At 37.5% G+C, this 26,986-nt stretch overlaps 1 protein-coding gene across 1 annotated transcript; it reads left to right on the forward strand.

Annotated features, from left to right (window-relative positions):
- The first annotated feature begins 1,255 nt into the window (after positions 1-1,255).
- LOC129282306 (histone acetyltransferase KAT6B-like) lies at positions 1,256-26,600 on the forward strand. The gene is made up of 6 exons (XM_054918237.2): positions 1,256-1,264; positions 1,789-1,906; positions 10,434-10,543; positions 11,605-11,683; positions 13,865-14,030; positions 22,999-26,600. Exons 1-6 carry the CDS (start codon positions 1,256-1,258, stop codon positions 24,524-24,526), a joined length of 2,010 nt encoding a protein of 669 aa, XP_054774212.2. The 3' UTR covers positions 24,527-26,600.
- The last annotated feature ends 386 nt before the right edge of the window (positions 26,601-26,986 follow it).

Genomic DNA, 26,986 nt, shown 5'->3' on the forward strand with positions numbered 1-26,986 from the left:
TACATGTATGTGCAGAATATTGTAGTTTGATCATGACATAAAAAAAAAAAATACATTTTTTTCCCAATTAGTTTTGAGCTTACTTTACATGTAGATACTTCTGATTGATCCATCTGACAAAAATATAATAACAAAAACAATAGAGCATCCATGTATTCACCTGACAACTTTTTTGTACAGATGTACATGTAGTATAGTGAATTGACTGGAATAATTGAATCCCACTTTAATAGCTTTCATAGAGCAACTTATTTTCTGATCTTTTGATGTATTGAAGTGTAATATGTGGGGATTGCTAATAATAAAAAAAGTGTTTTGTTTTGATAAAAGAATAAACACTACTAAAAAATGATGTATTACCTACAGGTTGGAAAAACCCCCAAAGATATCAAATTGTGTGAATTTTCATTTGATATATTCCCCTAAAAACTTTGGGGCAGCGCGCGACACTGGCACTGGTCCGACGGTCCCAGACTGGTAAAAATTGCTATCGGGACAGTAACTTTCCAGAAAAAGCCAGATTTACTTGTCCGACATGACCAGTAAGATTATATCTCACTGATACAAAATGTATTTTCTTCTCTTTTGTAAATTATAAAAATGGCTCTGGCGTCTAAAAAAAAAATGGCTCTCATGAATTATGTTGTGTGTAGTTTTTTTTTTTTTTTTTTTGGGGGGGGGGGGGGGTAACAATAAGCAATAAAAGACAGCAAAATAAACTCAAGTCTTTTTTATATTTTTCTCTATTTTTTGGGACCAGTAAATTTTAGGTTCGGTCCAGTAAAAAATGGAAAAACTGGGTATGTACTGGTCCGACATGATCAGGTCGGACCAGTAGAAAAAAAGGGTTAGTGTGGAGCCCTGTTTAGGGAGTACCAACTATATACATGCACATGTATGTACTTGTATACTGCTTTTGCAAATGTGTATTATAATGATTTAAACATACAGGATTTGTGTGGTAAATATTATGTGCCGAAAATTTATATATGGTGACAGCTGTTTTTGTTGTTGTTTATTGTGTTTTTTAAAGAATGCTTTATTGTTTGGCAAGAAACCAGAATGATGATGGTGTCAGTTGGGCATGCAAAAGGGATTCTATCATATACTTCAAGAAATTCTTTTGGCTCCCCAACGATTATTTTTCCTCTAGTGCCAGGAAAAACCATGTCCATGCCAAATTATTTCAATTGATGTCAACAAAAGGTTATGCTTGTTTTTGTTCAAATAACAAATGCTGTAATATGATAGCATAATGTACAATGTAAATGTTTGTGTGACATCTACATTTCAAGTAAAATTCCAAGTGATTGTCTGCCAGTGCCAGAGGTGTTCCACTTCTTAAATTTGATATTTTCAAGTTTTAATACCATAATTTAATGTTTTTATCATTTTTAATATGTTTGATTGTTTGCTTTATAGTCGGTCCATCGTTCGTTAATTCGTTCGTTCATTTACTACATTCGTTCATTTATTTTTGTATTCATCTATTTATCTATTCTTTTGATATTTTTTAAAGTACTTTTGTAGGGGGATAAGAGTGGATTGCCCCTTGTCCCGCCATGTATTTATTTTGCCTGGACTCATACAGTAGATATATTCCACTCAAGAGAGAATTTCATCCCTTTGGATGATGGAGAAAGGGTTTCTTGAATCTTGAAATTGTATTGGCTACTATAAGGTTATAATCTTTTCACTGAGCTAGTGTATTAAACTTGGGCTGTTGGGGGAATTAGACTCCACACAAATTAATTTTTATTTTTTTATTTTTTATATTTTTTATTACAGGATGAGAGGCCCATTGCTGAACCTATACTGGTTTGTAGGTCATGTCATGGGACAGCTGAATGCAACAGAGAAGGCAAGCCTGAGGATCTAATCTCTTGCGCCGAGTGTGGCAACAGTGGTGAGTACATGTATTTTATATTAGGAAGATTTTGAGCCTCTATTAGGCCCGCTTTTTTTAAACTCAGGTACATGTAAGGTTTACATGTAATTTAAAGTTGAGTCTGAAGTTGTGGCTTTAGCCAGTTGTGACACAAATTTCTAACAAGACAGGTGCGATTTATCAGCTCATACATGTATGTCCCACAAATCATTCATAACGTTCTGAGGAAAATAATTGAATTAGTTTCTTCGCTACAATAATATAATGAAAGAGCTCAATGAACTTAAAGCAACATTCATTGTTAATACATTTTTGACACTTTTGGCTTTCCATACATGTACTTGTAAGTTTTGCACAGAGTTAGACCATGGCCTACATGTTTAAATTGGACTTCTAAATACAGGCCTACATGTATGTGGTATCTGGGGTTGTCACAACTGGCCTATTTACATGTAGACTACGTGTGCCGCAGAAGTATGGCTAGCCGATTCATCCCATTGAATTGAAATGAATTTTTTCACATAAAAAATTGTCATTTGTTTGAAGATGATTATGATGATGATGTTTATGATGATGCCCCTGGATTCTGAATTTTCTTCTACATGTAGCTCATTTGTGAGACATATTGCCCTTTTGTACACTGTCTTGAATGTATCAAAATATTTTCTTTCTTTGGTTGTGGATCTTTTGATTTGCTTTGAGTAAATATTATTCTGGAATCTTGTGGGATGTTTGTACCATTCTTCATACCATGATGTGCAAAGGGTTTAACCAACTTTTGCAGTCTCCTTCAAGTGATTTCTCCTTTTCCAGCAGTCAGACAGGGGAGCATTTCATTGGGAATTTTCCCAGTGATTTTCATTTACTTATTGTTCTCAGCCAATCAGATCGAAGAATTTCAGTAGCTTATAATAGTCAGTGAAAATGCCATTTGTTTCATGAACCCCCTCCCTTGGTGCATTATTATAACATCAGTCTGTTACTATTTGCAAAATACATTTTACTGTACCTGTTGTTACAATTCAATTTGTATCAATAATATTGATGACATTTTGATAACCTTCCCATTGACACTATTCTGGTTGACATGGTCATGGATATCAAATTCTAGCAACCCCATGTTTAGGGTTGGTGGGATATGGTACTGAGAATTTAGAAAAAATAGATATTTTAGAGTGAAAGAAATGATCAGTGGAATTCCATTTTATAATCTACATTGAAGGAAAATACTGTAATCTTGCAACATTTTTGTAGTGAAAAAAAAAGAATAAAAGATGGGGAAAAAGCTTTTTTATTTGAATAAACACAAGTTGGCCGCTCGTCAATTATGTAGTCCCTACTGTATATCAGCGGAACTGTAAATTTATTTTTATTGTCAAGATGCCCATCTGATGTTCTTCGCAAATTCATAACTTTGTTTGTAAATTGGGTTTATACATGTAGCTTCGTATCAAGACATGCAATCATTGAACCTTGTATCTATTCATGGATTCCCAATTTGCCCTGTAATTTTAAAGCTAAAAGTAAAAAAAGAAGTTTTTTTAATCATCAAATCTATTAGTCTTAAAATCTGAATCCTATCTATCAGTTAAACCTAAATGATAATACTGTAGATTCATTGGTTTCATTCTGCTTTGTTTGTTTTCTCCCCTGAAGTCCTGACAAACTGTTTTAATTATAGTATCCAGTAGATTTTCCATGAAAATCCTCCCTTTTGCTCAGTAAGCAGTAGCTAGATTTATCATCCTTCAGCCTGGCCCAGAAATAGTGTCAGGAACAGGAAATAAAGGGTTTCAAACATACAATCCAAATTGACTCCAAAAATTTCTTACCCCTGGGAAGAATGGGGTAAAAGGTAAAATGTATGAACTTGATCAACTCAAGTTTGGTCTCCATCAGCCCGAGTTTGCTCAATCTATCTTGCCAGGTGATCCCTCTTGTTTAATATTGAAATTCAATAACCCTACCTCCAAATAGCTATTAGTCTGCAGACACAGAACCCAGGTGATACTTAAAGCAACAAGTGGGTCTTTGCACAAGACTGGTTTAATAGCACGAATACAACTTGCATATATATTCTGCACACAAGTCAATGTCAGGGTCTTTAGGCTGCATACTGAGACCTCTTCCTAATAGTTACGGAGTTGCACAGCAAACTAATAAAATCTAGTGGAGTCGATTTTCCCTATTAGAGATTCTTGTTTGTGTGTGGAAAGTAATTTGAGAATGTGGGCTGATGTGAACGGGCCTTAAGAGGAGAAAACTACATACATGTAGGGGAACAGATATTTCGGGATATTTTTGACAATTTAGGCTGGTGTGGGTCTCAAGAAGAGATAACTTGAGGAGGAACAGATATTGCAGGGTATTTTCACAATTTGGGCTGATATGAACGGGCCACAAGAGGAGAAAAATGGAAGGGGACCACATGCAGAAGAGATTAGTCTCTCAGAAGGCAGAGCGATGACAGACGAGGGCCAAGTGCAAGCCAAAGAACAAGACAGAAGAGGGTTGATTCCCAGCAAAACTATGCATTTTGTTGAATTCACATAACTCCATAACTGCATGAAACAGACATGTAGGCCTCCATGTACAGTATACATGTACATGTATGCTGGTAGAATTCCTGATCTCAAAATGCCATTTAAAAAAAAATGCGATCTGGGTACAATTAGGATAGTGATTGATCGCATTTTGATATTTGAAAGAACAGTTTTGATTGGTTCCGAGTCAGTCTACTGAGCAAAATGCGCATGCAATGATCATCTTGATTGGCCATTTTTAACGATAAATAACTAATAAACCTTTGCGTTGTGGGGCCCTGGTGCGTGAGAAATCCCGCTATGTTTAATGACTCGATGACCTTGAAAACTTTCAGGAGATAAGCTTCCTCAAGGCTAAATTCCATGTTGCTGATCTTCAACAGTAAAAAAGAGATTATGAAAACTAAATTGATGTCGGTATTACTTCGTACATGTAGTAATCACTGGATGATTAATCAATTAATATCATTCTAAGGATTAGGACTATATAAGATAAATCAACAAATTAACAGTTGCTTGCTCATCAGACCATACTGTGCATGCTCGCAACTTCAGAAACTTATCCCTTGAAGGGCTATGTTTCGGGGTGGTGTTCAATACGAACATAATTATCAGGTGTTTTTTTGCCTGAAAAAATTCTCACATTTAATGGGTATCCTTGTGATCAAGGCGGTTTGAAACCACCTAATATTGGTTTTCTTAGAATACCAAGGGGCGAGGGCAGTGATCAGCATTCTTTATCATGTACATGTAATCACCAGTATCATCAATTGATATGGCATATCCATGTATCCTACTTGAAGATAATGGTGATAAGTCATGCTATCATTTTGACAGTTATTCCATCAAACATTTACTCTCCTTGTTTACATTAGGTGGTTTCAAACCGCCTCGATCACAAGAATCCCCGTTAAATTACGACAACTTTATTAGGCTGAAAAATACCCATTAATTATTCCTGCATTCACACCGCCCTGAAACATACCCTTCGGGATAAGTTCCTGAAGTTACGAGCATGCGCAGTATGGTCTGATAAGCAGCAAGGCGCGAAATTCAAAATCACTAGCCCAGCAGCAACCCATGCACGGCGCCGCACCCAACGACACGCTGGGCGAAAAGTTCCCGTAATTTGCTTTCAGACCGCCAAAATACCCACGACCTTGGAAAAATCCCCGCGAAAGTTCTCGTAATTTCGCCAAGTACCTACTATTTATCGGGTATTTTCTTTCGGGGATATTACGCGTAGTTTGCTTTCACACCGCCAAAATACCTGGTATTTTCTGATCGGGGTAAATTTCCCGATCAGAGAATACCTGGAACTGGCGAACTTCGAGGCGGTCTGAAACCACCTGATGTGCTACTCACTATGCTTCAAGTAGAGCGTTCATACTGAGCTGACATGATCTAGTTATTATTGTTTAATCTCTTGTTTACATTTCGCTTTCTTCGCAACTTGCATGACAACTGACAACCATGCTTGTTGCAGGCTCTGGTTGGCAGGCAGAAATCTCTACCAGCTTTTATCAGACTAGAATGTTGTGAGGTTTCTCACAAACTTGCTATTTGCAGTATGGAACTTGTGCTAGACTTTTGACAAGACCAGCTTGTTGATTAAAGTGTCAGTTGCGAAGTACGGTCTTTCCCTCAGACTATCCGCCTCCTTTGGTCCACATTACAAAACACCAAAACCAAAGAAGAATAAAATTCCCCATTAAGTGATATCAGTTTATTCAAACCAATCAAGTGATATAATACAAATATTTAGTACAAAGGTTGGCAAAGAGAATATAACTTGAAAGGTTTGGGACCCCATAGAAGCAAAGCATGTGAAAGGGGCCCCTTGATGAAATTAACATACTAACATAAAAACAAAGGAATATATATAAAACATAGCAAAATATTGATGATAAAACAAACATACAACCAAAACAAAAATAATAAAGATAAGATATAAAATGATAAAACATTGTAGCAAAATATTGATGATAAAAACAAACATACAAAAAAGAGAATAAATTCAAATATATTCACAATGAAAAACTAGAAAGTAAACAAAAGATTAATTCAAGACATTTTGCAAGCTCTCAAATAAAAATTGTCGACATGCTTTTTTGAATATTGGCAGTGTTGGACTGGATCTTATGCTTTGTGGTAATCTACATTATTCCACTCATTGACACAAGCTATCAGAAATGAATTCAAAGCAGTTTTTGTTCTTGCAAACGGTTGATGGATAAGATTTTTCTGACGTGTATTGTACGAAGGAATGTTGGAGTTAACAACAAAAGCATCTGTTAAAAATGAACAGTTTTCAGTAAATTGTGATTGTACATGAATATTAAACAGTTCAAGGATACTAAATCATCAAGAGGCAGAATATTGAGCTGCAGAAATAAAGGATTGCTTGGACTTCTGTAATTCTAATATGTAATGAGTCTGATGACTTTCTTTTGAAGGATCAGCAGTTTGTTTAAAGGAGAATGAAACCCTTGAAACCAGCTGAATCCATATCAAAGAGAAAAATCAAAGAAATATATTGTTGAAAGTTTGAGGAAGATTGAATGAATAATAAGAAAGTTATGAGCATTTGAATATTGAGATCACTAATGCCATGTAGATCCTCCATTTGGCAATGCGACCAAGATCTGTGATGTCACACACGTACAACTCCCTCATTACTTTAGTACTTATTTCACTTATATTCTCACTTTTATAGAGTCTATCACAAGGTGAGGTGTTCTCTTTATGAGAGGACAAGTACAGAGGTTTCACAACATTATATCATTGATGAATCGTTTGTCATATGATTAGAATGAGCAAAAAGAGATGTTTTGGGGTATATTTTCAGTGCCTAAAAGGGGAGAGTTGTTCATCTGTGACATCATAGATGTTGGTCAAATTGCCAATGGGAGGATCTCCATAGCATTAGTGATCTCGACATTCAAATGCTCAAAACTCTTCTATTGCTAGTCCTATTTTAATCAAACTTTTGTTGATCTTATTCTTTGATTTTTCTGCTTTCACAAAAGCTAACTTGCTCCAAGAGTTTCATTCTCCTTTAAATGATTCCTGTAAGTATCCCCCCATGCAACATTGCAATGAATTAAATGAGGCACAATGATAGAATTATATAGAGTTACTAAAGTTTGTTGGGGTAAAAAGAAACGTAACTTGTGAAAATTCTCAGATTTAAAAATGTCACTCCTTAGATATGAATGAAAGTGAAGAAGAAGAAAGTATTCGGATTCTGTTGTGACATGAATGTTATTTTCTAGTTTCATATGAGCTGTACATGAAGGCCTGTTAGTTTTAATTCCCTATTGTTATGGAGAATGAATCAAATCAATATTTGCATATTATTTTTAGACTTTGGCCTTGTATAAATCACCACACCTTTTTAGTCCTACACTATAGTCTTATGAATCCAGACTACATTTGCAATGATTATTGTATCCAGGCTTGATCTAGAAATTCTAAATGAAAATATTGAAAGTGATGCCCTAGTAAATAACTTTGTAGCACATCTATCATTACAGCTACTGTTTATACATTGGTATCCTACACGAAGGAGTGCCCCCATGAGAAATCCACAAGGAGAAAAGCATGAATTTATAAATCTCTTTTGACAATTTACAAAATATAGGGTTGCCCTTGTCAAGCTGTTTCTGAGAATTTAGTGATACAAACCCCTTTATTTCAAAATTCTCAAAAGTAGGTCCTTTCATAATTGTTGACCTAATTTAAGTCAAAGTTCTATTCTACATCTTTTTACTGAATGAAGATTTCCTAAGAAGAAGCGATTGTCATTTGAAAGTACGGTGTGTGCGTTTGTTTGTATGAGGAAAGAATCACTCTGTCATGCTATAGTCTAGACTGTGACCTTCCAATGAAAAGTTTATTTGAGCGTAATGCCACAAGACCAATTCACACTCCTTCCCTCCTTCTCAGTCGGGCAAGAGAGCGATGATAGCTTTGGAGATCAATACCCTTAGACACTGTTCTCACTATCGTCCTAAAACTAGTTTAGTGGAAAATAGTTTAACTTGCAATGAGAACTGTCAAAGTGTTCTTGGAAGAGATCTTCCAAACCAGTTTGGAAAACCACCTCGTGATGTAGTTTTCAAGATCGCTTTGCCTCGTTAAACTGGTTTTAGCGTAAGTGAGGACACAACCGTTCTTCGGGAAGCGATCTTCGCTCATTTTGAGCACACTACTCCACACACTGTGTGTAGAATGTCTACGCTGCGGTTTCAAATTTCGCATGAAACATGTCACCCCACTGAGATCGTTCCCGTAGCAACAAGACCACTTTATGTGAAGTGGTTTTGAAAACTACTTTTGGCTGATCAAATGGGAACGCTAGCAAAGCGATCTACTATTAAAACTGGTTTTCCTGAATCGGTTTCCAGTAAATTAGTTTTTGAAAGTGTAATGAGAACGATGTCTTAGTCTATCTACCTCGAATACAGTTAAAGGCTATATCCACCCACGAAAAATCTTGAATTGAATAAAAAGAGAAGAAGAAAACTTAAACAGGCATCTAGGGCTTTTATTTTTGTAAAATATATCATCTTCATTGTGCCACTTTACCTACTACACCTTGAGATATTTATTTCATGTTGGTTCATGCCCACAAGTAATTGGAGTAATTGTTATCGTATAACCGTAGATCTTGCATCATTTTGTAAGCCACTTGAGGAGTAATTCAGGTTTTCCAGAATAAAGTTGATTACACCCTGTAGACAAAGGTTATTTGTCTGCCTTTATTTGGAACAGGTTTTCACTTTAAGAAGTACATGTACAGACCTGCCAACCAGTACGTTTTAGCCGTGTTTAGTACGTTTTTGCAACCAAAATACGGCAGAACGTTTTTTCTTTGAAAAATACGTTTTTTAAAACTAAATCGTAATTTATTGAGAAAAAATAATCTCTATATGTCTCTATTTCATAAAACGTGCACAAATATGGTTATTAGATCAATGTAATTTCAGGTAACTTGTTTTTTTTTCAATCATTTTGTTCAAACCAGGGGAAGATATACACATATTTTAATGTTTTTTTTTTCATCTGCAAGAGCAGTGCGCATTTTAGCTTGCATGCAGCTTGAGCGCCGCAATGAGCGAGTGCGCCAAGTATTTCATTATGAAATACACTTTTTTGGGGAAAAATACAGTTTTTCATTCCCAGAGGTTGGCAGGTCTGCATGTAGGCCTACATTATACCATACATATATATGTTCCCTGTCATACGTGAGTGTGTGATGTGTGGAATTTTGGATTTAGGCTTGATTGAAATGGCAATTTCATATCCGTGAATCTTGTTTTTCCCCAAGACATTCAATTCAATACATGCCTGCGTTCAAGCGATATTTCCATCAGTTGAAAAAATATAGTAATTGTCTTTCAAAACATTTACATAAACTGCTGAATAGGTGCATTTTGTCGCCTGATCATGCGGAACTGTGTTTAATCACTTGAACGCAAGGGAGCATTTATGAGTTGATGGCTTCATCAGAGTGGCTGGGTCATGAATTGTCTTCACTCTGAAGTCTGAACATTATATGAATGGCTGGAATGTATGGCAAGCCAAAGAGTTTGTGAATTATTTATTTATTTCATTTAATTTAACTTCGATCATATAAATGTTGACTCTGAATATTGTCAATTGTTGGAAATGATTTAAAGGCAAAGTGTCCTCTTTGCCTCAAAAACCATCGCCTTGTTTTTAATACGATTACACAAAATATGGTCATACTATAATTTTTTTTAAATGATGGCCAAAACCTCGTGCTCACTTGGCATGTCATACATGTACATGTAATCACCTCTTTTAAAAGTTATGTGTGACTTTAATAGGAATCACAAGCTTTTTGAAACTCCACCTTGGGATGTAGAGAAAAGATGTGTCCTTTTTGTGATTCATACTGAATCAACTCTGATATTTTTAAGCGCTTTGGGGAAAAATGGTATTATTTTCATTCTTATTATTATCTTTGATTTCAGCTCACCCGTCATGTCTTAAGTATTCATCAGCTCTGACAGAGCGTATTAGACTCAGTCGATGGCAGTGTGCCGAATGTAAAACATGTGCAATCTGCAGTCATGGCACCAAGGTAAGCTGATTGAAGATTCTATAACATTCATACTCTGATGAATGAATTTCTTTGAATTTTACCTTTTTTTTTATTTATTCATGTAGGCCTGAGTCATTACATTTACTTTGAAAAGCATTTAAATGCCATTAATAGATTGGCAGTTAGGGTGAACTGGTAGGGTAAAATAATATTTAAAAAAAACTTCCCCAAAACTTGCTAAAATTTCATATTTTGCAAAATTATATCCATGAAATGCCCTATATCTTTTGTTATGATCAATCAGTTTTCAAAATTGGAAAAACGTTTATACTTTCAACTGTGCTTGTTTAAACTTTTTTTCAGCTTCGAGTACCCCTTTAATGTGTAGAATTGTCAGTGGATAGTAAACCTTTTTCTCAAGAATGAAATCAATTGAGTATAGCTCAGAAAAAAACCAACTGTATTTAGAAATATTGCAATGTTGGCAACTTCATTTTATCTGAAAACTGTCTCGTGATTCCTGTAGAGCACTCTACATGTACTGTATCTTGGTAAAAGAAGGTTTTTACTTTATATGTCTAAAATGTAAAAGAAAGCCTTTTCTGATATGTCCTCAAAATTTTTCATATATTTAGATACAAGGTATGAATGAAATCCTTGGTAGAAGTAAAGCTTGTGCGAGAACAGAAAATCAAAGAATAAGATCAATAGAAGTTTCAGACCAATTGGACAAGCAATAAGAACGTTACAAGCATCTGAATGTTGAGATCACTAAATGTTTATGGACATCCTCCCATTGGCAATGCAACAAAGATTTGTTGTCACACAACAATACTCCACTTATCTACATGTATGTACACTCCAACCTGTGTTGGTGGCCACCTCTCTATAACAGCTACCTGCCTACTGTGACCACTAAAACTGCTTCCCATGGAGGCAGATCCTGTGTATAAGAACCTGTCTATAGCAGCCAACTGTCCATAGAGGCCCACAGTTTGTGTTCCCCTTTGGTCGTCACGATATATCGGTTTTTCTCTCTTCATGTATATCATAACCTCTAATCTGTGTTAAACATTTGTATCTTTAAAATTATTTTCCAGGAATTACTTGTGTGCGATGCCTGCAATCAAGGGTACCACGCCAGTTGTCTGAAGCCGCCCTTGAAACGCATCCCCAAAGGTTTGTATACTTTCTTCCGTACTTATCAGTTTTTGTCTCGCCCACCAGAGGTGAAGGCGAGACTTAGGGATCCAAATGTCGTCCGTCTGTCACAAACCTTATGACACAACTCCACAACCGTAAGTCACTTTTCAACCAAACTTGGATGGTAGATGGACTTGGGGGACCTGCATGTTAGGCTGCAGTCGGAGGTCACATGGTAAGGTCAAAGGTCATTTTCAGGTCAACGTTAAAGTTTACATGCAAGACTCTCTTCTGACACCTAACTCCGCAACCGTAAGTCACTTTTCAACCAAACTTGGATGGTAGATGGACTTGGGGGACTTGCATGTTAGGCTGCAGTCGGAGGTCACATGGTAAGGTTAAAGGTCATTTTCAGGTTAACGTTAAAGATTACGTGCAAGACTCTAATGACAAGTGTTATTCCATCCCAGTCTTTTCACAATGAAGTTTCGATACAATTCTGTTGCTTGCCCTAGCAAATCACGATATTTCTGGTTATTTTCATAAGTGGGCGAGACACAAAATCGCTTTTGCCTTGTATGAAACAGGGTTTGAAGATGATATAGAAAACTATCATAAGTTTAAATAGGGATGATAAATCAAATAATGTTTTAACTTATACCTACCTTCACAATCTGAAGATGCCTGTTTGTTTATGTATAAAGTTAAAGGCTCCTGTAATAAGCTTCTAAAATCCAGCAATTTGATTGGCCAATGGCAAATGAGTCATAGAAATCAAGCATTTTGTATTGAGAAGAGCTCTACAACACGGGGAAAACGGGGAACCTGTTTCATGAACGCTTTTATGTACCCTGTTTCACAACCTTTTTTTTAATCACTAGCAAGGTACAGGTTCTTGTTATAACCTACTGAAATCCTGCAATTTGATTGGCCAATGGCTAAAACGTCATTGAAATCAAGTAGAATGTATTGAGATGTTTTTTATAAGCTCTGCCACACAGGGAACAATGAAGATTCAGTTTCACTATTAATTGATTGCAAGTTACCAACTTATAGGCTCCTGTGATAAGCCACTGAAAACTTGCAATTTGATTGGCCAATGGCAAATAAGTCATAGAAACCAAATATTTTGTATTGAAAAGAGGCTTTTTGATACTGGGAACAAGAATCTGGAGTTGTTTGTTGATAGCAACCTAGCAAGTTTCCAGCTCCTGTGATATAAAAGAGCTACTGAAATCCTGCAGTTTGATCTTCCAAGAGCAAATTGCAAGTAGATCTTATTGATTGATTATGAATTGATTTGGATATAAGGTAGTGCTCTGGAGCCTTCAGAAGGTATGTTAATGGCAAGCTAAAGGGCTCCGTTGTTTGCACCTGAAATCCTTCAATTTTATTGCCAACGACCACAATTTTATAGTATAATTGATATTGACTTTATGAAAGGGTTGAAATTGCAAGTCATCCTTGCATGTTATAATGATTCCAAGTTTTTATAACTGAAGTTTGATTGATATGAATTGGTCATAAATGGATATTAGGGGTACGTTGTAGAATGGCTTATTTCTACAGCGTCTTGCGTCTACATCAGTTTGAGTGTGTATTTTAAATAATGCAATACCTGTAGTGTGTATTGATGTTTGAATCTCGCTTTTTCTTTTGTCGCTTTCTTTGACTCTTTTATCCATCCTCATCAATTCACCAATCTGATATCATCTCTTTTACCGCATCTACCCCACATTCACTCCCTTTTCCTCTTATCCCCTTTCCCTCACTTCCTTTCACCACACTATCTTCCATCTCTATTCCTTCACCTGCTACCTTCCACTGTCCACATTCCTCCACTTTCCTCTGTTTCTCCTTCCTTTTCCCTTTTCCCCATTCCCCCTCCCCTTTCCTCCTGTCCATCCCCTTCCCATTCCCCTTCTTTCTCCTGTCACCATTCTCTCCCCCTCCTATCTTCTTCCCTTCCCTTCTGCTCCTCCCCCTTTCCCTTTCACCCCCTTTTCCCTTTTCCCTGCCCCCTTCCCCCTCCTTTCTTCACTTTCCCTCTTGCTCTCCTCCCTCCCACGACTTTTCTATATTTCCTTCTTCCTCTCCACCACCCGCCGATATCCATATTTCCCCTCCCACCCTCCCTTTCCAACCTCTCCCACATCTTCCCCTCCCTGCTGCCCCCTCCCTTGATCCCGATCTCATCCCGACTTCACCGATTGGCAGGTTGTTGGCGCTGTAAGCCATGCAGGACGGGCAAGGTGCCCGGGATGGGGCGCAGAGGTCCTGGCAGGCCAGGCAACAACAGGCTGTTCCGGGGCAAGCAGTACCAGGCCAAACTCAACAAGGCCAACAAACTCAAGATGAGGGCTATGAAGAATGGCTCAACATCGTAAGTATTCTTCTTTCGTACAACACAGGGTCATTGATACGCAGTACTGCTTATCAATAATTATTAGGTATAGCTACCTTTCATGCTAGTTGACATTCTAAACTTGCCACCCCCTAACTGTCATTCAGAACTTTGGCATGGATGTGAGACCTCATGAACAGTTATAATGTCTTGATACATGTAGATGTATATTGCCTTATATGGTACCTCTCAGGCTATTGTCAAATGATGTCCAACCAGTCTCTCATAATATTTCTTTCTGCTCCTGGCTAACATATTAAACAGGTACAATGCTAGGGGATAAAACTGGTTTAGGTTGAGATTTTTATCAACTTTTTATGAAGGAGATGGGGTGTGAGTTATAGTCCTCATTTCAAAGTTGGATCGCCTTGAAGATGCTACCAGACTGAAATACCTATAGATGACCTAGCATCAGCTACGAGAGCTGCACTGTAGCTGTTATAGGTTGTTCTTCAATATATCACAGAAATCTAGAATGCAAGTAGAGCACACACACACAAAAGAGAAAAAGATTCATCTTTTTTAAAAGATTATGGAGTAATTAGAGGAAATTTTGATAATAATATTCTGCTGTTATATAGTTCCTAGTACATCGGGACATTGTCTATGCACTTTGCAAATTTATATTATTACCCTGATCATTGTATTCTAGCTTGCCCGCATACAGTCATGCACATTCTTCGCTCCCTGTGGAGCATTCCAGCAAGAGTTCCCAAATTTAAATTTATTTAGACAAGAAACTAAAATTGGAAGGTATTATGAAGTGATCATTGAGTAGTAGGCAGTCTAAAATCTTTTTTTTTTTTTAAAGATGTGATTGTTGAAGAATAATGACCTACTTGTTTACCTAAAGAGGGGGAACACCCCAGCTAATTCACTCCACACCCTAAACAGCGTGTCATATCCATTTTTCGGCAAATCCCCCAATGTGAATTTCTGTAAGCAGATTCAAGTTGACACATTACTGGTCGGCACATATGTTTTCAACATCGATGTGTAATTGTTGCTTCCGTTTGACGAACTCCGTATCCCCTCCCTTGGGCCTGTGTCTTTGAGCTCGTCAAGTTTGAATGGAGTAATCATATTCCATGTGTTGCCAGTCTCGATGAATAAACAGAAGTCCTGCATTGATCAACGCCTGGAACCTTGTCCCAGGCTGTATTCACAATATGGCTTGCTCTGTAACCTTTGTAAGATCATTCACATTCAATTTAAAGCCAGCCCGAAGCTTTGGTATAAGGTCAATATTTTGATTTTTTTTTTGTTTCTGGAAAAAGAGGACAAAATGCTAGTGAAAGGGGTAAATTACTTAGTTTGTTGAATCATGCCCCCCAAAAAAAGATCTGGATTTTGGTGTTAGATTTAAAACCTTTTAGTGTATAATTCATATGAAACATGTGGAGATATGTTGATAAAGTATGTTTCAGCAATAGAAAATTGAAAGAATACATTTTTGGATGTTTCTTATAACCTGTGGTCATGGGTTTGTAGAACATTAGTGGAGTGCCCCCCCCCCCCCCCGGGACTAAGTGAATTTGAACCTTGTAAAAAGGAACAAAACATTGCGTACATTTATAAATGTATGTGTGTACTGTGTGAAAGGTTGAAAAGTCTTGTGCTGCGCCTTTAATATTATAAGTAAATATCTTTGTAATTGGTATCATCAAAAGAAAATTATGTACATGGGCAAGAGCTAGGTATAAACAACAATAACATAACATTTGAAAAGAATAATAATATTGCAAGCTCTGGTGGTAGAGTTGTACACGTATCTTCCTTTAATTCTCACACAGCCTGGGACAGGTGCTGTACCAACAAGCTAAATGCGTTTACGGAGCTTGTTTAAAAATAGAGCTCAAGAGTCATAGCAGAAAGGGGGCGAGCATATATCGTCGCTCCAGAGACTGTTCAAAGGCAGTCCTGTCTGCGGAGTGATCAGTTCTTGACTTGTATGTTAGACCCCGTTTATAGTTGCATCCCTGAATCGGTTTCTCCTGAACGGAACCAGTGAACCAGTTTAGAAGATTGCTTTATCGGTGTTCACAGTCACACCATTAGAGTCAAAGCAGAAAGGGGGCGAGCATCGTTGCTCTAGAGACTGTTCAAAGGCAGTTCTATCTGCAGAGTGATCAGTTCTTGACTTGTATGTAAGACCCCGTTCATAGTCATGTTCCTGAATCGGTTCCTCCTGAACGGAACCAGTGAACCAGTTCAGAATGTCAATTTGTCAGAATTCACAATCACACTTTTAGAGTCAAAGCAGAAAGGTGCGATCACCGTTGCTCTAGAGACTGTTCAAAGGCAGCCCTATCTGCAGAGTGATCAGTTCTTAACTTGCATGTTAGACCCCGTTCTTAGTCATGTTCCTGAATCGGTTCCTACTAAACGGAACCAGTGAACCAGTTTTAAAGATCGCTTTATCAATGTTCACAGTCACGCCATAAGAGTCGAAGCAGAAAAGAGTTGAGCATCGTTGCTCTAGAGACTGTTCAAAGGCAGCCGCCTTGAAGAGTGATCAGTTCTTGACTTGTATGTTAATAGACCCTGTTCATAGTCACACTTCTGATTTGGTTCCCACTAAAACTGATTCAGCGAACCACACATTTCTATTGATTTGATAAATTCAGCCCCAATTTTTCATTCTGTATGATTTTTTTCTCTGATCAAATTATTTACTTTATTGATTTCTTATTTATTGGGATTTTGATTGATATTAAGAGAGCAATAATGCGCAATGTGTGAGGCAACTTCCAACGGGACATGTAATATTTGTTGCGCTTGCTTCTCGGCATACTAAAATTCCTTCCCATGATGGAATTTATTCACAAGGTTTAGATACATGATGCTCAGTTACAAATGCTCTTGAGACGTAAGAGAAAATCCCAGTATGAACGCAAGTTTTCTGGATGGTCAAAATTGGGTATGAACACAACTATTTTGGATGGAGAGGAGAATATACTGATAGTTGATAAGGGATTAGAGTTTACACAAATCTATCAATACAAGTCAGAGTGTCACATAACACGTCATTTCAACCACACAAGGAAATTGTGAAAGGGGATTTCATCTTGTAGTAAGACCGTTATCGGTCAGTCCGGTGTAGTGGGTTTGTGGGAGATACCAAACCTTAAACGTCAGACATCCTCTTTTTGACGTCATCTAAACCACAATACAATCCATGGGTACGCCTGCCCACCTGTGGGAATTTTCTTATCAGAGGGATTGGATGTTGTAATGAATGTCGGAGGGAGTTATTGGGCATCGCTGCAGTGTTTACCACTTTGTTAGGCCATTTCTGTGGCAAAAAAAAATGTTTATGCATATTTCTATTGACTGTGATAGTTCCCAAATGTAGATTCGCTCTTGCACAATGTACTTGCGGTTGACCGTGTGACTGATGTTTAGTCTGCAGGCACAGACCCTTGGTTTTCGCAATTCGCATAATGCATATTAATGCAGTCTGAAGTAGTGAGACTAGATTCACTATGTACAGTGACACAGACAGAGTTCAGCGTCTAGTCTTCACCCTAGACATGGTGTTATTGGTTAAAGTGTCAAATATGAGTCTGGGCTTGCAGACTAGTATGGCGTAAGGCACTCTCTTTTGTGTTCATATTGTTCCTTTGATTCATCTTCCCCCCCCCCCAATGCAAGCACCAGATATTTTAAGGGATTTGTATGAAAAGAAATTATTCCAATTTATTCAAAGCTGATTTTCGGCAGAAAGGTTTTCCTTTTATTAACAAGACCTTTAATATCCCTTTCAGTAAATTCCTGGGGCAGACCTGGTCTGCTGTAATAAAGGTAAATGCCAGTTGTGGTAACGATATCAAAATTAGTTCATACAGAATCCAATGAAATGACCACTAAAGTGTCTGTTTGTATAAATAAAAAATATGTGCCAAAGGATTCTGGAAGAAATTGTGTAATTGCTGAGAAATTAGCAAATAAGCACAGGATTCAGGTCAAGCGCCGGGCCGACATTCAAAGCAATAATAATACACTGTCCCACGCGCGCTTATCTGTGTTGGTGATCTTCAGTGTGAACATTTTTCAGCGTAGATTTCAAGATTTCACAAAGTTCAGTTTTTTTTTATGTAACTGTACCAGATCTACAATAGATCCTCGATGATATACTGACAATTAAGCCTGGTTTTACAGACTTTCTCATGAAATCAGTGTTTACTGCAACTACTGGCATTTCTCTTTAAAGTCAGACAATTTTAAATAACAAAATTGCTCGGGCCGAAATAGTCGGGACCATTTCAGCGCTGCTATAAGGTGCACCGAGTGCAGATCAGACATGGAGAGGTATAAAAGATCGGGTGAAATTTCCATGGTCAAAGGGCTCTTTTTATGCGCCCGCAAGACAGAGCTTTTGCTCATTTTCAGTGACTTCCCTTTGTACGAGCTCTCACTGACCAGCGTTCCCATCTGATCGCCTGAAAGTGGTTTTCAAAACCACTTCTCGTAAAGCATTCTTGTTGCTACTGGAAGGTCTCATTGATGTGACATGTTCCACGCGTAGATATTCAGTTTGTGGAGTAGTGCGGGCCACATGTGCGAAGATCGCTTCATGAAGAAAGGTTGTGCCTCATGAATGCAAAGCGGTCTTGAAAACCACACCGCGAGGTGGTTTTCTAAACTGGTTTAGAAGATCTCTTCCAAGACTGCTTTGAGTGTTCCCATTCCACGTTGAACTAGTTTCCATTGAACTGGTCTCCACTAAACTTGTTTTAAGACTGTAATGGGTACGGGGTCTTTGTTGAACAGAGGAAGCAATTGACTAGTGGGAGGTGGGTGAGGCTGAGGCCTCCACATCCTGAGCAGTAATTAACCCCCAGGAAACTGTTCAAAAATACAGAAGCCCTAGACCTCCCTCCCTCTCCTCCCTCTGCTCTGCTGCAAAATTAAAGGGGAAGTTCACCCTGAAGAAAAAATTTCAGGAAAAAAATGTTGGTGAAGGTTTAAAGAAAATCTGTCAAAAATTAAGAAAGTTACTAAAATTTGAAGTTCTTGATTTGTGACGTCATATGCGAGCAGCTTTCCAACATATTGTATGGTAAAAAAAAGAAAAGTTGAGTTGAATAAAAAAAGAAAAATCCAACAAGAATAATACTGAAAATTTCATCAAAATCGGATGTAAAATATTAAAGAAAGTTATTACATTTTAAAGATTTGCTTTATTTCACAAAACAGTTGTATGCACATCCTGAATGGTATGCAAATGAGGGAACTGATGACATCATCCACTCACTATTTCTTATGTATTTTATTGTATGAAATATGAAATATTTAAATTTTCTCCTCATTGTCATGTGAAACCAAAGTTTTTTTTCCATTCTGAACATGTGAAATTACCATTGTGTAACATTTTATGGTTCAAAATTTTAGGAGGCACGATGGCTCAGTCGGTAGAGCTGGGGTTTTGTATAGTCCGATGACGCGGGTTCAATCCCTAATTGGTGCGCCAGTGCCCTTTGGTAAGGCATTTAAATCCTCATTACCAGGTCCCTCGGAGAGGACCTTAAGGCGTCAGTCCTCTGGTTGCTTGCTTACAAGCATTCATGCTTTCTCAGCAAATCAGGTTAAAAATCACTACCAAACAAGAGGGTCAATATTGTTAAATCTGTAACAAAATTGAAGTATTGTATATTTCTAACAATAAAAAAACCAAAAGAGATATTGAGTGAGGGACATCATCGTCTCTCTCATTTGCATAGGCTGAATTGTGAATATAACAGTTTTGTGAAAAATAAGCAAAACTTTGAAATGTCATAACTTTATATTTTACATCCATTTTAACGATATACTTGTTTGACTTTTCTCTATCAATTCAAATCAACATTTTGTTTTAATGGACTTGACCTTTAAAGTGAAACTCTAATAATAGCATTGAGCAATATTTAAAGAAAAGGTTTTAAAAGACAGCCTTAAAAAGAAGGCTAAAATCATGGTGTAATTAACTTAAGACCTAGTAAGTTTCAACATCATCTTCATACAGTACTAATCATAAAGGGTACAGTATTTTTTTTTTTTTTGACATTACAAGTTCTTTACATCAGTTGGCAAAACATTTTTCTTTCATGGGGTAGTGCGAAAACGCCAAGTGAGTCATAAATTTGGTTTCAGAACAGGGAATTTCATTGAGTTTCCCCCAACAACATTTCTATTTTTGATATTAAAAAAATCATGTGATAGTGTCAAATCACTAGACAAGTAATTTGTATGTTGTACATGTAAGTGTAGATTCAATTCAAGGGATGGAATCCCCCCCACCCCGATTCATGGTATCAAAGATTTTCTTATAAAAACATCACATTACATTAGGCCCTATATGAAATTAGCCCAGGGGGGGGGGGGGCAGTCAGATGTATTGCTGTACACACGCATGGCCAAAATATTTTCAAACACCCCTTAAACGAGTTTTTCTCTATGTGCAAAAAAGTTTTTTCGCGGGCTTCATTTATACATTTTTGCCCCTAAACAAGTTGTCGCCAGAATATGACCCTGGGGGAAAAAAAATTCCCTAAATACGTTTGACCCTGCGATTGGCCAGTGACCAGTCTTTCAAAACTACCCCTTTTTTTTGAAAATCTGTGTTTTTGATACCCTTAACGAGTGCACACGCAGCCCGCATCCAAAACTGAAAAAAAAAACCACCCCTTTTATAAAGGCGTTTTTTTGGTCACGCGTGTGTACTGCAATATATTTGACTGGTCCCCCTGGGGAAATTAGACATGAATTACTGAGCTACGCAAAAAGGAATCTCCTTTATTCTCCATAGTTCATAAAATATCTCTACCTGTCTTTTAATTTTATGATTCTTTAGAGCATTTTTTCTGCTCCAAATGGATTTATTTTAATTTGCCTTGCCATTCATGCAGTTATTAAAAGAACAAAAAGCACTGGTCTTGATTTCATATTCCCTTGAAAACGTGACCTCTGTAGATAGAAAGATAGAGAGACTCATGCATAATTAACAGCTATTTCCCCCTTTTAATGAATAAGAAGATCTATTGAGAGCGATAAAAGCATCAGGTTTATTATGCAGAAGCCGAAGTATTCATTACATGTATATGAATGGATGGTAGCTCCTGTTGACTTTGCACTGCCATGAATCGCACATAAACGAAGAGCAGTGATATAAATATAGATATCGGGCTAATGCTGATCTATGGGCTGATAGTATTCCTAGCAGACCTTGCACAGTGGGCAGTTCAGCTCTCTATACACAGTCTACAGTATCTATTCAGTTCTCTTCTCATTGGTCAAACTCCACATTCGTTCAAGTTCATTTTTTTCACCAGTTGATTTGGATACATATCTAATTTTCACTTTGTCTAAACCAGTTCAGCTTACTCAGTTTTATAGTGTAAATACTTTGGGTTTTTTTTTTTTTTTTTTTTTTACTTTGGATGAGATATATAGAATTTAGACTATATACTAATTAGCCTAAGTGTGTTTAATTACTTTTAGCAAAACTTTAGGCCATTTTAGGCTAAAGGAAATGAAATTTGGACCCAAAGGGTTTTCAGCCCTAGTGAAAAGCTGCATCTTGAAATTAGACCAAATGGACTGAAACCAAGTGTGCATAAACTCTCCTTTTTATAAAAATTCACAAACACAGATTCCTTTTATAAGTTTGTGTTCATACAAATCTTAATAAGAAAAAGATTCAATTTGAATTAAGCTAGAAAAACATGCTACAAATTTCTCCCCCATTTTTGTTGTTGATAAATAACACGTATCAACTGTCCATTCAAACAGTGATACCTGTCAAATTCAAACTTATTTGTAACAATGAATGTTTTGGGGAACAGTATATCTAAATATGTATATGAAATATTTGAACAATGCTTAATTAACGATGCACAGATAAAATCCAATTCAGGATATTTACTCCTGGTGTGAAGTCAACCCTGTGTGCCCTGCTCAATACAGTGTGTATGTCAAATCTTTCTCTCTTTTGCATCCTGACCCTGCTGATGCAACACAGCAGCTCAATGGGCAGATGAAGAGAGAATTGAAAGCTACATTTGTGTGTGTGTCACCGAAGACCTGATGCCTCTTTGGTTTCACTAGGGGATCACCATATCATTACAGGGCAATTTTGTTTACTGTTTTGCGTGCTGTGCGCGAGAGATCAATCCCTCCATGATTATTCCGCGTGTCGGGTGAAAGAAGAATATATTGAAAAGGAGATGGTAAAGCGGATGTCGGGGGGGGGGGGGGATTGTTTGGTTTGATGGTGGACAAAAATACCTGTTTTGATCATGAAATCATTTGTGATTAGAAAAAAAACTTATCACTGAACTAATTTGAGCAAAACATCTTAAGGGTTCGTGGCTCTCGAATGTATTTATTTAAGAAAGCGAGGGAATACGTGTGTAATCCTGCATTTTATTCATGAGAGTACATGCTAAATTAAGTCAATTGCTCAATTAAGTCAATTGCTCATATTCTGGCAGTGTGATGAGATAGATTCTGCATGTTTGTCCCTCTCTAGAATGAAATATTATCTGGAAAACTATTATAGTAGAGGGGTTTTGGTCAGTTAAATCATTTATTTTTCTAAGGAAGATGATAGCAGATATTACCATTTCCTCTTTCCTTTTATTTTGATCTTGTGAACCACAATATTTTTTCCCTGAAAATTTAGGCATGCATGGAATAATTAGAATGAGAGGATTAGATTATATCATTTCTGTGCTGTGATTGAAATTGTTCTTAATATTTATTTCAATTTTTCACACTTCTTGAAGCAATGCTATCAACTAATCCACATTAAGTTTGTATAAGTCAAACAAATCCTACCTTTTCTGTACCTTTGTACCTCTTGTGAAAAGAAATGAATCTGTTTGGAATTAAAACCTGTGAAAAGGTGACTGTCCCATGGTTGGTTTAGAATGTAATGTTTCTAGCATATACCTCTTTGTCGTTTCAGATCGTTTGCCACCAAGAAGCTGGCTGCTTCAAGGAAAGGTCAACGAGGTCCGAGGAAACAACAAGGGAAACAGGAGATTCAGGGTTCATCAGATGGCACCGGTACGGCCACCATCACTACCACCAACACCACCAACACCAACACAACCACAACATCATCAACAACAAATCACCATCCCCACACACACCACACGCGGGAGGGCGATCTGCCCTCCCTATCCTCAAGAGATAGAACTCCAAGTGAGACGGACCTGCTCTCGCTAGAGAGAGGGATCGTCTCACCGGCCTTGACAGGCATACCCCCCGCAGACATTTACGATAGGCTCAAGCCAAAAGGGCTTATCGATGGCCTCAGTAGGTTTTTCACCCCGACCAACCGTCGGAAATCGCGCAGCTCGTCACAGTCGTCGGCATTCTATGCCATCCGGCCATTCCGACCGAAGGTGAAGCACAAGAGCGAAAGCGACAGGGACGCCGTGTTTTCAGCAGCCGTGAAATCGCGAAGTGATTTGTTGAACAAGGAGAAGGAGAAAAAAGATAATGAGGGAGATAAGGTGGGGGATGCCCCAGTTATTGAGGTGAAGGTAGAGAAGGACGACAAAGTTGTAAGGACCGCAAAAGATGATGTTAAACACACCAAAGATGCCAAAGAGTCACCTCCGTCGTTGTCGCCGTCTTTGAAAAAGTTGGCTACTCAAGCGTCTGAGGACACCAGGTCACATTCAAACTCCTCCTCACCGCACTCGCAGATGATGAGAACGGGTAACATGCAGTTGAAAGGTTTGTTTGATGGGCTATCGCACTTGTATGTTGCGCCTGCATCACCCCGGAAACGCGGCTTACCACCGGTGTATGCCGCGCCCAAGAGGGTCCGTAAGATGCATTTGGATATGTTTGGCAATGATGATGATATGTTCAAAGTTCCGGCTGCGGAGGAGAGTCCTGCTTTGTCCAAGGCCTCTGAATCGCCCTCTGTATCGCCCTCTGTCTCCCCATCCCCACCTCTTTCAACGGACACCACCCCTGTGAAGGGACAACTCACACCAAAGAATAGGAAGTTGAAAAAAATGAAAGGAGGCTTAACAGCCAGTGCTTCGAAGATTGTGAAAAAGGCTCGGGCGATGGGATCGAAGAAAGAAAAGAAAGGAGTGGCACTTTCGAAAAGATGGGCGGCCATGAAGAACAAGAAGCCTGGAAAGCTCAAGAAAGAGTTGTTGCAAGATCCCGTCAGTACGGAAGTTAACACGGAAGCCAGTCCGGAAGTTCCCGCAATGCCCAAGCTGGGAAAGGGTGTCAAAACAAAGAAGGTCGTCAAATCCGGTGGTAAGAACTCTTCCTCTTTGGTGATAGCTTGCTTGCAGTGCTTCTTATTTAGATCAACCTTCCTACCCTCCCTCCATCCCTCCCTCCATCCTTCACCTTTCATTTCACCTTGCATGTTTCTTCATCACTCTCAAGAAACTCCTACCTATGCCACCACTCTGCAGACCTTTCACCATCCACACAGTAGATCCTTCCACTACAAATAGCTTGCAGTGCCTAACAAGACGACTAATGAAACACAATATACTCTTTGCTTCACCATTTCTGCATCGCTCAAGTTATTAAAGCATTGAATCAAAATTCTTTCCATGATCTTTTCCTTTGATTTTTATATCTTGTCTGTTTTTTTTTTTCAACCACATCTTCCTGTCAGAAGTTTTCCCTTAGCCATTCAAAGAATTTTGTTAATCCTGTTGTTGTGATGCCGGAAGACATTTTACATTTGTGGTAAAACGGAGGAGGAAAAGGGCAATCAGACAGACATGAGTCAACAATTTCAAGAGAAAGTCAACGACTTAAATAGAAAACATTGTTGAAACCATCAACATGATCATCACTTCATTGTATGTGAATGTCATTAATTAGCTTATTAAAAACCGTATTGAAATGATCAAGATGATCATCACTTTTGCTGTATATTTGATGGGCCACCCTCTCTTCATATCATTTTGTCAATTACTCGAACCATCACTTTGACAACGGTCTTTTCTAATCAATTAGTAACATTTTATTATCATATCACTTGGATATGGTCTCGTGCATGCTTTTTTTTTTTAACTCGGCACCCCAAAATTTACACATGGGATTAAATATTGCTTTGGTGCTTGTATGCTGTGGTTTACTACATGTTCATCCTGATTCAAGAATCAGTATTTAGAGCAGTATCACTCATACATTATCTGCTGGTTGTGGCCCATGGAGCATCTCGTGAAATAAATAGTAATTTTCACTTTCAATTTGTTATAAGCCACTGAAATCCATGTATCTGATTGGCTAAGAGCAAAATAATTATAGTAAATGAGAATCACCACTAGTTCTTGAATGAAATGGTACTGATTGATTTTGAACAATCTAACATTAGTTGCTCAGTGCCTCAGCTAGAGATCTTTACTGCAGCATGAACACTTTAATATTTATTGATGGGAAAACACATCACTATATCTATCTAATATATATTGGGAGGGGTTCATAGAGTGTAACAAATAATCTCTTTTTATTTTCATCTCGGGAGTGTTACATTAAAAAAAAAGTGATTTTCACCAAATATTTGTTATAAGCTACTGAAATCCTTGTTTCTGATTGGCTTAGAACAGAATAGCCAGCCAAAATGACCATTTGTTTCTTCAATGAAGCTGCAGATAGAAACAAATATTTGCTGCAGCATGCACGCTGGTATTTTTTGATGGATGCTGTACCAAATATTTTTTTTATGGAAAGGGGGGGGGGGGGGGCGGGTTGTAGTGGGAAACATAGAAGCTTTTTTTCTCCATCTGATCATGAACTGCCGGAGAGAACATTTGCTCTCATCTTGGATTGCTTGGTATCTATTTCAACTGAAGATTGATGATGGATAATATTTGATAGCTGAATGGATTTAGAATAGAGCGAGATAGGAGAAAAAATATGGAGAGAGAGAGAGGGAATATTTATTGCCAGAGAAAAGTTGCTCATGAAGATCAGTGTATTATGAAGGTATGCTATTTCAGACGTGCAGAGATGCCACATTTTCAAAAGTTTTCATCATTTAAGTAAAAAAAAAATATCTTCATAAGAATAGGTGTTGCAGTTGTCCAAGAATACCACTAATTAATTTGACATTGTTAGGTTTGGTAGATTGCATGAGTGTTAATTTGGTGGCCTTTTGGCTAGTTAAACGTTATTAAACAAAATATCCAGCTTTAATTCGGGTTCCTCCTCCAGATTCATGCCATATAAATTAGTTTAATTCTCGAGGGTTCGTTTTCACATCCTACTGCCTAAATCTTCAACAAAAAATAAGCTTTAAAGGGGAAGTTCACCCTGACAAAAAGTTTATTGTAAAAATAGCAGAAAAAATAATAAAAAATATTGCCGAAGGTTTGAGAACAATCCATGAAAGCATTAAAAAGCTATAAGAATTTTAATTTATTTGATTTGTGACGTCACATGCGAGCAGCATTCCTACATACTACATGTACATAGCGAATGGTAATCAATCAATGAAATGTCATTTTCTCAGAAAATTGCAAATGGTTTATTAATGTACCTTTTGTATATCTATCTACAAATCATTTCACACCAATCATGAAAAGAAAACAAAAGTAAGTCATCAGGAACCATTAAGAAATGAAATTCATGCATTTTATATTACATAACATATGGGGCAGCTGCTCGTTGATGAGGTCACAAATCCACACCTTAAAATTCTAATTACTTAATCTTTAAACAGATTTTCCTCAAACCTTCACCAATATTTTTTATCATTATTTCTTCTATTTTTACAACAAACTTTTCTTCAGGGTGAACTTTTCCTTTTAACCTAGTAGTGAATGGGGCAATCTTTTATTTTCCAAGGTTGTTTTGATCTGTGTATTTTTTCTATATTGTCAGATTAGAAGATATATTTTTTTATACTATTAAAAGCAGGTGTGAATATGTCTATCATCTTTATAGACCTACGTGATTAC

The sequence above is a fragment of the Lytechinus pictus genome, chromosome 18, assembly GCF_037042905.1.
Source record: "Lytechinus pictus isolate F3 Inbred chromosome 18, Lp3.0, whole genome shotgun sequence".
Lineage (NCBI taxonomy): Eukaryota > Metazoa > Echinodermata > Echinoidea > Temnopleuroida > Toxopneustidae > Lytechinus > Lytechinus pictus.

Bases quoted from the DNA above. Each gene is read 5' to 3' on its own strand.
- LOC129282306 (XM_054918237.2), top strand. The intron at 1,907-10,433 runs GTGAGTACATGT...CTTTGATTTCAG, and splicing joins CGCCGAGTGTGGCAACAGTG to CTCACCCGTCATGTCTTAAG. The intron at 14,031-22,998 runs GTAAGTATTCTT...TTGTCGTTTCAG, and splicing joins ATGAAGAATGGCTCAACATC to ATCGTTTGCCACCAAGAAGC.